Source organism: Numenius arquata, unplaced genomic scaffold, assembly GCF_964106895.1.
Source record: "Numenius arquata unplaced genomic scaffold, bNumArq3.hap1.1 HAP1_SCAFFOLD_1303, whole genome shotgun sequence".
NCBI classification, from domain to species: Eukaryota; Metazoa; Chordata; class Aves; order Charadriiformes; family Scolopacidae; genus Numenius; species Numenius arquata.
In genome coordinates this window covers 9,418-23,893 of record NW_027415413.1, presented here as the reverse complement: position 1 = coordinate 23,893, position 14,476 = coordinate 9,418, and the positions used below count along the sequence as shown (strand labels likewise).

The window sequence follows — 14,476 nt, the reverse complement described above, 5'->3', positions numbered from 1 at the left end:
TCAGGGTTCCCCAAACGCCCCCCCGTGGGTCGGGGTTCCTCAAAGCCCCCCATGTGGGTCAGGGTTCCCCAAATGCCCCCCATGGGTCGGGGTTCCTCAAAGCCCCCCATGGGTCGGGGTTCCCCAAACGCCCCACATGGGTCAGGGTTCCTCAAAGCCCCCCATGTGGGTCAGGGTTCCCCAAACGCCCCCCGTGGGTTAGGGTTCCTCAAAGCCCCCCACGTGGGTCAGGGTTCTTCAAACGCCCCACATGGGTCAGGGTTCCTCAAACGCCCCCCCCACGGATTGGGGTTCCTCAAAGCCCCGCCCACGTGGGTTGGGGTTCCCCAAAGCCCCCCCTGGTGGTTTGGGAGGGGGGGAAAAGGGGGGGTCCAACTCGGTTCTCACCTTAATTTTGGTGAAAAACTGCCTGAAACAAGCCCTGGGATCCACCTTCAGGCTCTTGGGCCAACTCCAGGATGAACTGCATGACAATGGTCTGGTGGGCGACCTGCTCCATCAGGGCGTGTTTCTGCAGGGGGGGGGGAGGCAAAAAGGGAGGTGAGAACCCCCAAAATTCACCCGTCTCTGTGTTCCCTGCGGCGGAACAACATTCCCAAATTCCCCAACCCCCCCAATTCCCCGACTCCATGACCCCCAATTTCTCAACTCCATGACCCCCCAATTCCCTGACTCCATGACCCCCCCAATTCCCCAACCCCTCAACTCCATGATTCCCTGACTCCCCGATGCCCCAATTCCCTGACTCCATGACTCCCCAATTCCCAACCCCCCCGAACCCCCAATTGTCTCACACCCTGATTTCACAATTCTGACCCCCCGATTCCCCAGTTCCCTGACTCCATGACCCCCTGACCCCCCACCCCCCTGACTCCCCAGTTCCCTGACTTCCCGACTCCCCAATTCCCCGACCCCCTACCCCCCTGACCCCCCAATTCCACACCTCCCCCCAACCCCGCAATTCCCTGACCCCCCAATTCCATGACTCCAGGATTCCCAGACCCCCCCCCCCCCCCGATTCCCCCAACTCCCCAACTCCCAGACCCCCTGACTCCATGACCACCCAATTCCCTGACCCCCTAACCCCCCAATTCCCTGACTCCCCAATTCCACACCTCCCCCGAACTCCGTGATTCCCTGACACACACACACAACACCCACCCCGAATTCCCCAATTCCCTCATTTCTGGCCCAAAAAAAAGCCCATCAACCTCGGAAAGGCCGGGCGAGGGAGGATGGAGAAGACAACCCAGACCCCACGCTGGCAGGAAGGGAGGGAGGGAGGGAGGGGGGGGGGTCATTACATTCCCCCCCCCCAACTTTCTCTCACCTCTTCACCTCCAGATCGATGCACCAGATGACCAAGTAATTAGCCGTCTCCTCGCAAACGAGGTGGGGGTTATCCGAGAGGTATTTCTGGCTGTCGTCCAGCGCCGCAGCATCCCTTCAAAGCAGGGCAGCCCCAATCAGCAAAGAAAAAGGGGGGGGGGGACACACGGAGGGAGGGGGGACGTGGAAGGAGGAAAGTGGGGGGGGGACGCGGAAGGAGGAAAGGGGGGGGGGACGCGGAAGGAGGAAAGGGGGGGGGGACGCGGAAGGAGGAAAGGGGGGGGGGACGCGGAAGGAGGAAAGGGGGGGGGGGGACGCGGAAGGAGGAAAGGGGGGGGGGACGCGGAAGGAGGGAAAGGGGGGGGGGACGCGGAAGGAGGAAAGGGGGGGGGACGCGGAAGGAGGAAAGGGGGGGGGGAACGCGGAAGGAGGAAAGGGGGGAGACGCGGAAGGAGGAAAGGGGGGGGGGGACGCGGAAGGAGGAAAGGGGGGGGGGACGCGGAAGGAGGAAAGGGGGGGGGGGGCACCACATGGAGGGAGGGGGGGGGGGACACCATTTCATCCCAAATTTCAATTAACCCCCCCCTCCCCAAATCGCTTCGCCTCGAAATCACGTGGAAAAAACCCCAAAACAAACGGATTAAAGGGGTCCATTTTTTGCTGGAGAAAGGCAAGCAAGGAGGAAGGGGGGGGGGGTGGGGGCGGTCCCCAGCTCGATGTGTGTGTGTCCCCCCCCTTCAAAATTCCGCCCCCCCCAGGCACTCACCAAAGTGTTTGATCTGCTTCTCGTATCTCTCCACGAAAGTTTTGTGTTTTTTCTCTTTCTGCTCCTCCGTCTCCTCCTTCTCCTCCGCTTTGACGTTGAAGACACTCTGGGGGGGGGGGGGGGGGGGAGGCAGAAAGGGGGTGAGAAACCACCCCACCCCCCCCAAAAAAAAACCCCACCAACTTGGGGGGGGGGGGATTGAAGGGGGGGGTTGTTCCCCCAAACCCTCACCTTGCTGAACCCGTCTTTGCTGAGGGTGTCGACGTTCCAGGGCATGTTCTTCTCTTTTCTTTTTCAGCTCTTCCAATTTCTTCTCCCAGTTTTTCTCCTCTTTCCTCAGCTGTTGGGCTTCGGTCCGGAGTTTTTCCAGTTCCCCCCCCATCCCCCCTCCCTTCCCGCTTCCCTCCGGATCCGCCACTTCCAGCTCCTTCAGCTTCCTCTGGCACTCGGCCAGCTTCCGCTTGCACTCCCTGCAGCCCTTATCCAGCTCTTCTTTTTCCTTCTGGAATTGCTCCATCCGCTCCACACGAGCCTGAAGGTGACAGGACCGGGAACCATTAAGGACCGGGAATCACTAAGGACCGGGAAGGAATCATTAAGGACCGGGAAGGAATCATTAAGGACTGGGAGGGAATAGTTAAGGACCGGGAATCACTAAGGGCCGGGAAGGAATCATCAAGGACTGGGAATCATTAAGGGCCAGGAATCAAGGACCAGGAATCATTAAGGACTGGGAACCGTTAAAGGTTGGGAATCATTAGGGACTGGGAACCATTAGGGACCGGGAGGGAATCATTAAGGGCATTGTTAACCCCTCTCCCCCCCTCTCCCCCCCCCATGTCATTAACGGTGCTCCGGGAAACCAGAGGCGCACTCTCTCCAGATCTGTTATCCCTGGGGAATAAGGAAGGGGGGGAACGGACACCGACACCCCCCCAAAACACCCGGATTTTGAGAAAAATAGGAGGAAAAAAGCTCAAGTTCTTTGGCAGAGCTTTGGTGGGGAAGCCCCTAAACCTCCCCCCCAAACAAATCGGGGCCGACTCCAGAATTCCGATGCTTCCGAGCCCCCCCCGAGGATGGGGTTGGCTCCGGCTCCTGGAGAGTGTGGGGCCATGTAGCCCCCCCCCCCATTTACACCCCCACCTCCAAACTAGGAACCCCCCCCCCTGCGAGGAACTCGGGGGGGGGGTGGTTATTGGAGCCCAGCCCCCATCCCAGGAATGGTTCTGGGGTCTGGGGGGGGGCCCACAAGGGAGATTGCGGGGGGGGGGGGGGGCAGCCCCCAAAAGGCCCAGGACCCCCCCCCCCCAGAGCAGCTCTTAGGGAACCCCCAGGGGAACAGGAAGCCCCCAGACATTTAGGGGGGAGGGGGGGGAAGGAGGAGGAACTCGGGGGGGGGGGGGGGGCTGGTTGCCATGGAAATGGGGGAGCCCCCTCCCGTGGGGGGGGGTGTCCCTGGAGCTGCCCCCCCCCCCCCCATAATGAGGACATCCCTCATGACCCATGGGGGGGGAGGGGGGGGGGGGGCGCCCAAGTCATTATGGGGATGGAGGAGCCCCCACCCCCCCCCAATAGTGAGGGGGGGGGTGTCCCCGCAGCTGGTTGCCATAGAAACAGGGGAAACCCCCACCCCACCCCCAGAGAGTTCCCCGGAGCCGGTCGCCATGACAAGGGGGTTCCCCCCCCCCCCCCGCCCATGGGGGGGCCTTGCAGCTGGTTGCCATGGCAACAAGGGCCCTTCCCCACTTCTCCCCATAGGGGGGGGGTCCCGGGGCCGGTCGCCATGGGAACGGGCCTGGCGGTGCGGGGGGTGAGGGGGGAATTGGGCCTCCACCTGGTGCCGCCATCGGAAGAGGCTGGCGGTGTCGATGTTGGGGTGAGTCTCATCCTCGTCGTCCGAGACCTCGATGTGGTCCCACACGCTGTAGTCCACCATGGCGGGGCCGCCCCGGGCGCCCCCCCGCCCCCCGGCCTCCTCCTCCTCCTTCTCCGGTGGCTTCTGGAACCCTCCAGCACCCGCCCCACCGGCTTCCCCCGCCACCTGCGTACTTCCGGGCGCGCCGGCGGTGACGCATTTCCGGTTGCGACCATACTGGCGGCTCCCGCGCACGCGCAGACCCTCGCTGACCGCCTCGCCCGGCACAAAGATGGCGCCGCTCTTAAAGAGGCACGCACGCCCAAAATATTGCGGGGGGGTGGGGGGGTGGGGGGCTGTGGGGAGGAGGGCAGGGCCACCCGCTCGACGCACCAAGGCCTGGGGGGGAGGGGAGGGGATGGGGGTGGTGGGTGTCCCCCCCCTTCAGGCAGGGGCTGCTGGGCTCCTGTGGTCAGGGAGGGCGCGGGGGGACTTGCTGGTGGGGGACATGGGGGGACACGGGGGGGCACGGGGGGACATGGGAGGACAAGGGGACAGGGCCATGGGGACAGAGGAACATGGTGGCAGAGGGACATAAGGACAGAGGGCCACGAAGGGCCGTTGGGGGACATGGGGACAGGGCCATGGGGACAGAGGGACATGGGGACAGAGGGCCATGGTGGGACATGGTGCCTTGGGGACAGAGGGACATGGTGAGACAGAGGAACATGGGGACAGAGGGACATGGGACAGAGGGACATGGTGGGCCGTTGGGGGACATGGTGCCTTGGGGACAGAGGGACATGGTGGCACAGGGACATGGGTGGACACGTTGCCTTGGGGACACAAGGATGTGGTGGCACATGGACATGGGGACAGAGGCACAGGGTGGCAGAGGGACATGGGGACAGAGGGACCTGGTGGGACACGGTGCCTTGGGGACAGAGGGACATGGTGCTTAGGGACAGAGGGACATGGGACAGAGGGACATGGTGGGACATGGTGCCTTGGGGACAGAGGGACATGGTGGGATAGGGACATGGGGACAGATGGATGTGGGGGGACACGGCACCTTGGGGACACAGGGATGTGGTGGCACGTGGACATGGGGACAGGGGGACATGAGGACACAGGGACACGGGGACAGAGGGCCATGGAGGGCTATTGAGGGCCATGGGGACAGGGACATGGGGACAGAGGGACATGGGTGGGCACGTTGCCTTGGGGACACAAGGATGTGGTGGCACATGGACATGGGGACAGAGGCACAGGGTGGCAGAGGGACATGGCGGTCCGTTGGGGGACATGGTGGGACATAGTGTCTTGGGGACAGAGGGACGTGGTGGGACAGAGGGACATGGGGACAGAGGGACATGGTGGGACACGATGTCTTGGGGATAGAGGGACATGGTGGCACAGGGACATGGGGACAGAGGGACATAGTGGGACATGATGCTTGGGGACAGAGGGACATGGTGGCACAGGGACATGGGGACAGATGAATGTGGGGGGACACGTCACCTTGGGGACACAGGGATGTGGTGGCACGTGGACATGGGGACAGGGGTCCCTTAAAGGTGCTCGGGGACAGAGGGACATGGGGACAGAGGGACATGGGGGGGACAGAAGGACATGGGGGGGGGGACAGAAGCAGGGGGAGATGGAGGGACACGGTGCCTTGGGGACACAGGGTCTTGGGGGGACAGGGAGGTGGTGGCACAGGGACATGGGGGGACACGGTGCCGTGGGGACAGAGGGACATGGGGACGGAGGGACATGGGGACATGGCCATGCTGGGGAGCCCTGGGGGGTGGCCGGTACCGGGGGGGGGGGGGGGACGGACATGCACACCGGGGATGCCCGGTGCTGGGAGGGGGCACTGGGGACACCGGGGACACCCCCGGTGCGGGGGGGGGGGACACACGCGTGGGGACGGGGAGGGGATGGCGGGGGAGGAGGGGGGGGTGGGGGGGCGTTTCCGCCGGCGCCGCCGCTGTCACCGGGCGCTCTCGGCGGCACCGGGGCCGGTACCGGGGCCGCCTCCCGCCCCCCACCCCCCGCCGCCGGTAGCGGAGGAAGGTGGATGCCGGGGATCGCCGCGGCACCGGGAGCCGGCCAGGTAAGGGAATGGCACCGGGAATAGGACCGAGAACGGGAAAGGCAACGGGAACGGCACCGGGAATGGCACCGGGAATAGGACCGGGAACGGGGACGGGAACGGGAAAAGCACTATCAATGGCACCGGGACTGGGAATGGCACCGGGAACGGGAACGGGAATGGGAACGGGAACTGGAATGGCACCGGGAACGGGAATGGGAACGGGACCGGGACCGGGAACGGCACCGGGACCGGGAATGGCACCGGGACCGGGAATGGGAACGGGACCGGGAATAGCACCGGGAGCGGGTGGCCCCTTCCCCCGTTCCCGTGGCCACCGGAGCCCCCCTCGGTGCCGCCGCGGTCCCGAGCATCCTCCGGTACCCCCGGGGGGGGCCCAGCACCGAGGGATACGGGGGTCCCTCCTCCCATCCCCCCCACCCCCCCGCCGCTGACGGTACCGAGTAATTAATTAATTCAGCAAAATCCTCCCGAATCTGGCGCAGGCGGCGGGGGGAGGGGCGGGGCCCGCCGGGGGGGGAAACCGGGAAGGGGGGGGCAGGGACTCCCCGGTTCCCCCCTCCCGGTGGCACGGGAATGGGGGACACCCCCTAACCCCCACCCCCCCCCCCCGCAGCCACCCACGTCATCCCCCGGGGCCATCCGTCATCCCGGGGGGGGGCGCCGGGGGGGGAACCGGGGAGCCTGGCACTGCGGGGGGGGGCACCGGGGGGGAACTGGGGGGCACTGGGGGGTCTGGCACTGCCGGGGGGGGGCACCGGGGGGGAACCGGGGGGCACTGGGGGGTCTGGCACTGCCGGGGGGGGGCACCGGGGGGGAACCGGGGGGAACTGGGGGGCACTGGGGGGTCTGGCACTGCCGGGGGGGGACACCGGGGTGGAACTGGGGGGCACTGGGGGGCCTGGCACTGCGGAGGGGGGTACCGATGCTGGTGCCACAGGGAATGATACTGGTACTGGTACCGATGCTGGTGCCGTGGGAGATGATACCGGCACCGGCAGAGATACTGGTGCCGTAGGGAGTGATACTGGTGCCGGGAGTGATACCGGTGCCATGGGGAATGATGCCGGTGCCAGGAATGATGCCGGTGCCGGCAGGGAATGATGCCGGTGCTGGGAGTGATGCTGGTGCCAGGAGTGATGCCGGTGCCATAGGGAATGATCCTGGTGCCGGCAGAGATGCTGATGCCACGGGGAATGATACCGGTGCCAGGAGTGATGCCGGTGCCATAGGGAATGATCCCGGTGCCGGCAGAGATGGCGATGCCATGGGGAATGATCCCGGTGCCGGCAGAGATGCCGATGCCACGGGGAATGATACCGGTGCCAGGAGTGATGCCGATGCCATAGGGAATGATCCCGGTGCCGGCAGAGATGGCGACGCCATGGGGAATGATCCCGGTGCCGGCAGAGATGGCGATGCCATAGGGAATGATCCCGGTGCCGGCAGAGATGCCGATGCCATGGGAGATGATACCGGTGCCAGGAGAGATGCCGGCGCCACGGGGAATGATGCCAGTCTCGGGAGCGATGCCGGTGCCGTGGGAAGGGATGTTGGTGCCGACGCCGCGGGGAATCGCTGAGCGATGCCACGGCCAGCGACGCCGATGCCACGGCCAATGCCACCGTGGCCAAGGCCACCGCGGGGTGATGCCGGGGTTTCCTCGGCACCCTTGGCCGGGAGGAGCCGGGGGGTCCCCGCGGTGGGAACCGGGGCTGCCGGGACTGCCCCCCCGCGCCCCCGCCAGCTGCAATGAGCGTGTCAGGGCTCAGCCTGGCACCCCCGGTGTTGGCACAGGGGGGTGGCCGGGGTGGAGGGGAGAGGGGGGCGGTGCTGGGGGTCTCCCCGCTGCCCCCTCACCCCGAGCTCTCCCCCACAGGCGCCGCAGCCCCCCGGGACGTGGTGGGGTCCCCCCACATGGCCCCCGCGCCCTGAGCACCGGCAACGGGTGGGCACATGAGGAAGAGCCGGAAGGAGCCGGCCGGGCCCCAGGAGAAGGTGAGGCCGCACCGGGGGGCACCGGGGGGCACCGGGGCAGGGATGGGGTCCCCGTGGGGACTGGGGGGTCCCCTCTGTAGCCCGGCCCTGGGGACCCACAGCAGAGGGTGAGGGGCTCCTGCTCGGGTGCCGTGCCGTGCCGTGCCAATCCGTGCCATATCGTGCCATGCCGTGCCATGTGGTGTGAGGCTCCCTGGCTGCGCCGTGCCGTGCCATACGATGCCATGCCGTGCCATGCCGTGCCAATCCATGCCATATCATGTCACCCTGTGCCATGCCACGTGTCATGAGGTTCCCTGGCCATGCTATGCCATGCCATCCCGTGCCAATCCATACCATGCCATGCTGTGCCGTGCTGTGCCAATCTATGCTGTGCCACGCCATACCATGCCATGCTGTGCCATGCTGTGCCATGCCACGTGGCGTGAGGCTCCCTGGCAGTGCCGTGCCATGCCGTGTTATGCCATGCCATGCCATGCCGTGCCATACCATGTGGTGTGAGGCTCCCTGGCTGCGCCGTGCCGTGCCATACGATGCCATGCCGTGCCATGCCGTGCCAATCCATGCCATAACATGTCACCCTGTGCCATGCCACGTGTCATGAGGCTCCCTGGCCATGCTATGCCATGCCATCCCGTGCCAATCCATACCATGCCGTGCTGTGCCGTGCTGTGCCAATCTATGCTGTGCCATGCCATACCATGCCATGCCGTGCCATGCTGTGCCATGCCACGTGGCGTGAGGCTCCCTGGCAGTGCCGTGCCATGCCGTGTTATGCCGTGCCATGCCATGCCGTGCCGTGCCATGCTGTGCCATACCATGTGGTGTGAGGCTCCCTGGCTGCGCCGTGCCGTGCCGTACGATGCCATGCTGTGCCGCGCTGTGCCAATCCACGTCATATCATGCCACACTGTGCCGTGCCACGTGGTGTGAGGCTCCCTGGCTGCCCTGTGCTGTGCCGTGTGATGCCGTGCCATGCCATGCCGTGCCAATCTGTGCCATATCATGCCATCCTGTGCCATGCCGTGTGGCGTGAGGCTCCCTGGCAGTGCCCTGCCATGCCGTGTGATGCCGTTCCGTGCCACGCTGTGCCAGTCCATGCCATATCATGCCATGCCGTGCCACGCCATGTGGCGTGAGGCTCCCTGGCTGCGCCGTGCCATACCATGCTGTGCCGTGCCACGCCGTGCCACGCCGTGAGGTGTGAGGCTTCTTCGCCGTGTGGTGCCATGCCGTGCCGTGCCACGCCGCCCCCTCTGACCGACCCCGTCCCTTCCTCGCAGCCCCCCGCCGAGCCGCCGGACCCCCCGTCCCCGGGGATGTTGGGTGCCGACCTGCACCGCGGGCGCCGGCGCCTCTCTGCCACCCTCCAGGTGCCCCCCTGGAAGCCCCCGGAGCGACCACGCTCGCCGGAGCCCCCCGGCCTCCCGCGCCCCACCACGCTGCCCCTCCTCACCCTGCCGCGCATCGCCGTCACCCGCCCCGACCCCCCCAGGTAGGGACGGGGCTGGGGGCGGGGGGACGTGGGGACCCACACGTGGCGCGGGGGCTGAGGCCGTCACGGTGGCGTCGGGGCTCCTGGTGGCATGGGGGACCCCCCCCGACATTAATGCGGGGGGACGTGCTGGCGCCGGCTGGGGGTGGTGGCAGGGATCCCGTGGCAGGGGCGGTGTGTCACCGGGTTGGGGGTCCTGCTGGGGGGCACGGAGTGGGGACAGGGATGGGGACAGGGTGGGGGACATGGCCTGGAATGGGGACAGTGACCAGGATGGGGACATTGTCCAGGATGGGATGGTGCCAGGGATGGGGACAGTGTCTGGGATGGGGACAGTGTCCGGGGATGGGGGCAGTGACCAGGACAGGGATCGCACCAGGGATGGGACCAGTTCCTGGGATGGGGACAGTGTCCAGGTTGGGGACACTGTTCAGGATGGGGACAGTGTCCAGTACAGGGATGGCACCTGGGATGGGGACAGTGTCTGGGATGGGGACAGTTCTTGGAATGGGGACAGTGTCTGGGATGGCAACAATGCCAGGGATGGGGACATTGTCTGGGATGGGGACACTGTTCAGGATGGGGACATTGTCTGGGAAGGGGACAATGTCAGGGATGGGGCCAGTGACCAGGACAGGGATGGCACCTGGGATGGGGACAGTGTCTGGGATGGGGACACTGTTCAGGATGGGGACGGTGCCCAGGACAGGGATGGCACCTGGGATGGGGACAGTTCTTGGGATGGGGACAGTGTGCAGGACAGGGATGGCATCTGGGATGGGGACAGTTCCTGGGATGGGGACAGTGTCTGGGTTGGGGATGTGGCCTGGGACGGGGACAGTGTCCATGTAAAAGACATTCCCTGGGACCAGGACAGCGCCCAGGATGGGGACATTGTCCGGGAAGGGGACAATGCCAGGGGTGGGGACGGTGGCAACCGCGGCAGCGGTGCCACCAGCCCCTTTGCCGACACGGCGCCGCGAAGAGTGGCCGGATCCCGCCTCCCCGCTCCGCTGGCTGCCACCACTGTGTCCCCATCATGTCCCCACCCTGTCCCCACAGGGGTTGGGGGGTGACCAGCCCCCCAAAAAGCCCCCCCCCCCCCCCCTTTCTCTAATTCTCTACGGGCCACCGTCGGTGCCGGGCCCCCGGTGCCGGTGACCGCGGTGAGGGGGTGGGAGTGCGGTGACCTGGCCGGGGGGAGGGGGTTGGGGGGGGGGGTGTGTGGAGGGGGACATGGGATCTGTGTGTGTGTGTGTGTCCCCCGGTGCGGTGGCAGCACGCGGCGTGCCACCAGCCCTCCCTCGCCGCGCGATGAATCATCCGCCGAATTTTCCAGGGTGTGTTCCCGCCCCGCTCCCCGATTCCCAGCCCGCAGCCCCAAAATTTACCCCCACCCCGGGGGGGGGGGGGGGGGATATATTGGGGTACGACCCCCCCGCCCCCTCCATGTCCCGGCTGCTCTCGTGGGTGGGTGACATTAATTGGGGACATTTATGGCGGGGGGGTGGATCCGCTCACTCTCGGGGGGATGAAGGATCCGACGGGTTCCCCGGTAAAACCGGAGCCACCGGCAGCTGGAAGTTGGGGGGGGGCGTCACATCAGACACCCCTCCCCCCCCCCGACTTGGAGCTGGGGTGGGGGGGCACCCACCTTCCTCCCCCCCCGAGGATGGGGGCGAGGGGAGCAGCTCAGGGAGGGGGGGGGAGGCAGGCATGGGGACCCCCCAGTGTCCCCCCTGGGGGGAGTGGGGTGCTCTCTGGGGACCCCCACCCCGGCCCGGGGGGGGGGGGGGGATGTCCCTACAGTGCTGTGCGGGTGGGGGGGGGAACCCCTTATTTCAGTTGAGGGGGGGCTTTGCAGCGCCGTGCAGATGGGGGGACCCCCATTGCTGCCCTGGGGGGGGGTCCCTGCAGCGCCGGCCCGGGGGGAGGGGGGGGTCTGGTACCACTCGGGGGCGGGGAGGGGGGGGGTCCCTGCTGTGTCTGCTCTGTCCTTCCCCCCCCCCCCGCTCCCTTCGTCGGGCTCGCGGGGGGGGGGGGGGCAGCATCTCCGCATTGCTGGTTTCTCCTGGGGGGGGGGCGGGGATCCCCCCTCGGCTGGGGGGGGGGGGGGGGGGAGTGTCGGAAATCTCGCAGGGGGAGGATCTCTGGATGGGGGGGGGTCCCCACAGGAAGGGGGGAAACCCCGACAGGGGGTCTCCATGGTGTGTGGGGGGGTCCCTGAGTGGAGGGGGGGGGGGATTTATGCATCCCTGGGGGATTCCCATGGGGACGATCCCCGCCGGGGAGAGGGGGGGGATACCGGGAGGGGGGGGATTCCCTCCGGGGGGGGGGGGGATACCGCGAGGGGGGGTTCCCCGCCGTAGATGGGGGGGGATACCGGGAGGGGGGGATCCCCGCCGTGGGAGGGGTATCCGGGGGGTGAATGTAGCTGCGGGGGGGGGGGGTCCACGGGGTCCCGGGGCGGAGCCGCCGCCGGTGGGGGGCAGGTCCCGGGGCGGGGGGAGGCGCCGAGGCGGGCGCGCAGAGGCGGCACCGGCAGCGGCACCGGGAGCGGGGTACCGGGAGCGGTACCGGCGGCGGCGGCGGCGGCGGCGGCAGGCGCCTCCCCCCCCCGGGGTCATCCCAACCGGTTGCCCGGGGCCATGAGGAGCCCGGGGCCGGGAAGAGCCGCCGCCGCTCCCGCCGCCGCGCATCGCTAGGGACCGGCACCGGGACCCGCACCGGTTCCGGTACCGGCACCGGATCGGGCACCGGCACCGGGACCGGGAGGGGCTCCGGGACCGGCACCGGCACCGGGAGAGTCTCTGGTACCGGTACCGGGTCGGCTACCGGGAGCAGCACCGGTACCGGCACCGGCTTGAGCACCGGGAGCGGCTCCTTCCCGTACACCGGGAGCATCTCGGGGTTCCCCGGCTCCCCCCTCCACCTCCCTCCCGCCCCCGGTACCGGGGATGATGGAGCCGGTGCCGGGCTCCAGAAAAAGCCTCTCGCTGTCGCTGCCGGTGCCCCGGGAGGGCCCCGGTCCCCTGAAGCCCCCCCAGCACCTCTGGCGCCAGCCCCGCACCCCCATCCGCATCCGCCACCGCGGCTTCTCCGACACCGACCGGCACCGGCCCCGGCCCATGGAGCGGGCGGACGCCGTCGACACCGGGGACCGGCCGGGGCTACGGAAATCCCGCATGTCCTGGCCCTCCTCCCTCCACGGCACCCCCGGCTCCGGCAAGCGGTAGGTGACAGCGGCGGGGACACCCCCCCCCCCGGAGCCCACCCCCCCCCCTCCCCACCCCCGGGACCGGGACCGGAGGCGGGAAACCCTCCCCCCGGCGTCTTTCCGGGACCGGGACCGGAGGCGGCAGGAGAGACACCCCCACCACCACCCCCATCGTTGTCCCGGTACCGGAGGTGGCCCCCCCCCCCGCCCCAGCACCATCCTGGTACTGGTACCAGTACTGGAGGCGGCAGGAGGGACCCCCCCCACATCGTTATCCCAGTACCGGAGGTGGGACACCCCCCCCCAATTATCATCCCAGTACCGGTACCAGTACCGGAGGTGGCAGGAGGGACCCCCCCCATCGTTATCTCAGTACCAGAAGTGGGACCCCCCCAGCATCATCAGTGGGACACCCCCCCCCCCAGCACCATCCTGGTACTGGTACCAGTATTGGAGGCAGCAGGAGAGCCCTCCCCATCGTTATCCCAGTACTGGAGGTGGGACCCCCCCATCATCATCCCAGTACTGGTACCAGTACCGGAGGCAGCAGGAGGGACCCCCCCCATCGTTGTCCCAGTATCAGAGGTGGGACGCCCCCCCCCCAGCACCATCCTGGTACTGGTACCAGTATTGGAGGTGGCAGGAGGGCCCCCCCGCATCATTATCCCAGTACTGGAGGTGGGACCCCCCCCCATCATCATCCCAGTACTGGTACCAGTACCGGAGGCGGCAGGAGGGACCCCCCCCCATCGTTATCCCAGTACCAGAGGTGGGGACCCCCCCCCAAGACCATCCTGGTACTGGTACCAGTACCGGAGGCGGCAGGAGGGACCCCCCCATCATCATCCTGGTACCAGTGATAGATGTGGGATCCCCCCCCCCCAGCACCATCCCAGTACGGTACCAGAGGTGGAACACCCCCCCCTCCTTCCCCCCCCCAGCACCATGCTGGTACCGGAGGTGGTGGCAGGAGCCCCCCACCATTATCCCAGTGCCAGTACTGGAGGCGGGACCCCCCCCCCAGCATCACCCCAGTAATGGAGACAGGAACCCCCCAGCATCATTTCGGTACTGGTACCAGTGACAGTGGTGGGACCCCCCCAGTATCATCCCAGTACTGGAGGTGGGACCCCCCAGCATCATCCTCATCCCAGTTCGGTGTTGGTGGGAGGGAGCTGGTGCCAGACCTGGCCCATGGGGCTGCCGTTGGGAGCAGGGGGTGGCAGTGACATTGGGGAGGGGGGGTGTCACATCCCTCGGGACCCCCCCAGCCTGGCCAGACCCTTCCTGGGGTCCCCCCCACCGGGGACGGGGGTCACCGGCATCGGCAAAGCCACGGCTCCTGGTCCTGGGCCCCCCCTTCCAATGGGTGCCCCACGGTGGGGTTTGAGGGGGGGGGGGTGAGGGTGTGGGAGTGTCCAGGGACCCCCCCAGGACATGATTGAAGGTACCCCCAATCTCGGGGGAGGGGGGGAGGGGGCTGCCATGCGACCACCGCGCCGGTGCTTGGGAGATGTGCCGGATCGGGAGATGTTGGGGCACCCCCAAATTTTGGGGGGAGGTGGGGGTGTGTGAAACCTCAACCCTCCCCCCTGTCATCCCCCCACCAGTGGGAAGTTTTTTTGGGGGGGGGGGGGGAACAGGGGGGGGGAAGCCAACTTGGGGACGCGCCGAGTGGGGGGGTTGTGCCGCGA

The 14,476-nt window shown here is 67.4% G+C and overlaps 1 protein-coding gene across 1 annotated transcript; it reads right to left on the bottom strand.

Annotated features, from left to right (window-relative positions):
- Positions 1-387: 387 nt before the first annotated feature.
- On the bottom strand, positions 388-4,135 carry CDC37 (cell division cycle 37, HSP90 cochaperone). Its single transcript, XM_074167674.1, has 5 exons — positions 3,933-4,135; positions 2,327-2,627; positions 2,096-2,201; positions 1,331-1,444; positions 388-511 (listed from the first exon to the last, which is right to left on the bottom strand). Exons 1-5 carry the CDS (start codon positions 4,032-4,034, stop codon positions 499-501), a joined length of 636 nt encoding a protein of 211 aa, XP_074023775.1. The 5' UTR covers positions 4,035-4,135; the 3' UTR covers positions 388-498.
- Positions 4,136-14,476: the final 10,341 nt, after the last annotated feature.

Coding starts and splice junctions, on each gene's coding strand:
- CDC37 (XM_074167674.1), bottom strand. CDS start 4,034: ATGGTGGACTACAGCGTGTGGGACCACATCGAGGTCTCGGACGACGAG. Junction 2,202..2,326: donor GCAAAGACGGGTTCAGCAAG/GTGAGGGTTTGG, acceptor CCCCCCCCCCAG/AGTGTCTTCAACGTCAAAGC. Junction 1,445..2,095: donor GAAGCAGATCAAACACTTTG/GTGAGTGCCTGG, acceptor CCTGCTTTGAAG/GGATGCTGCGGCGCTGGACG.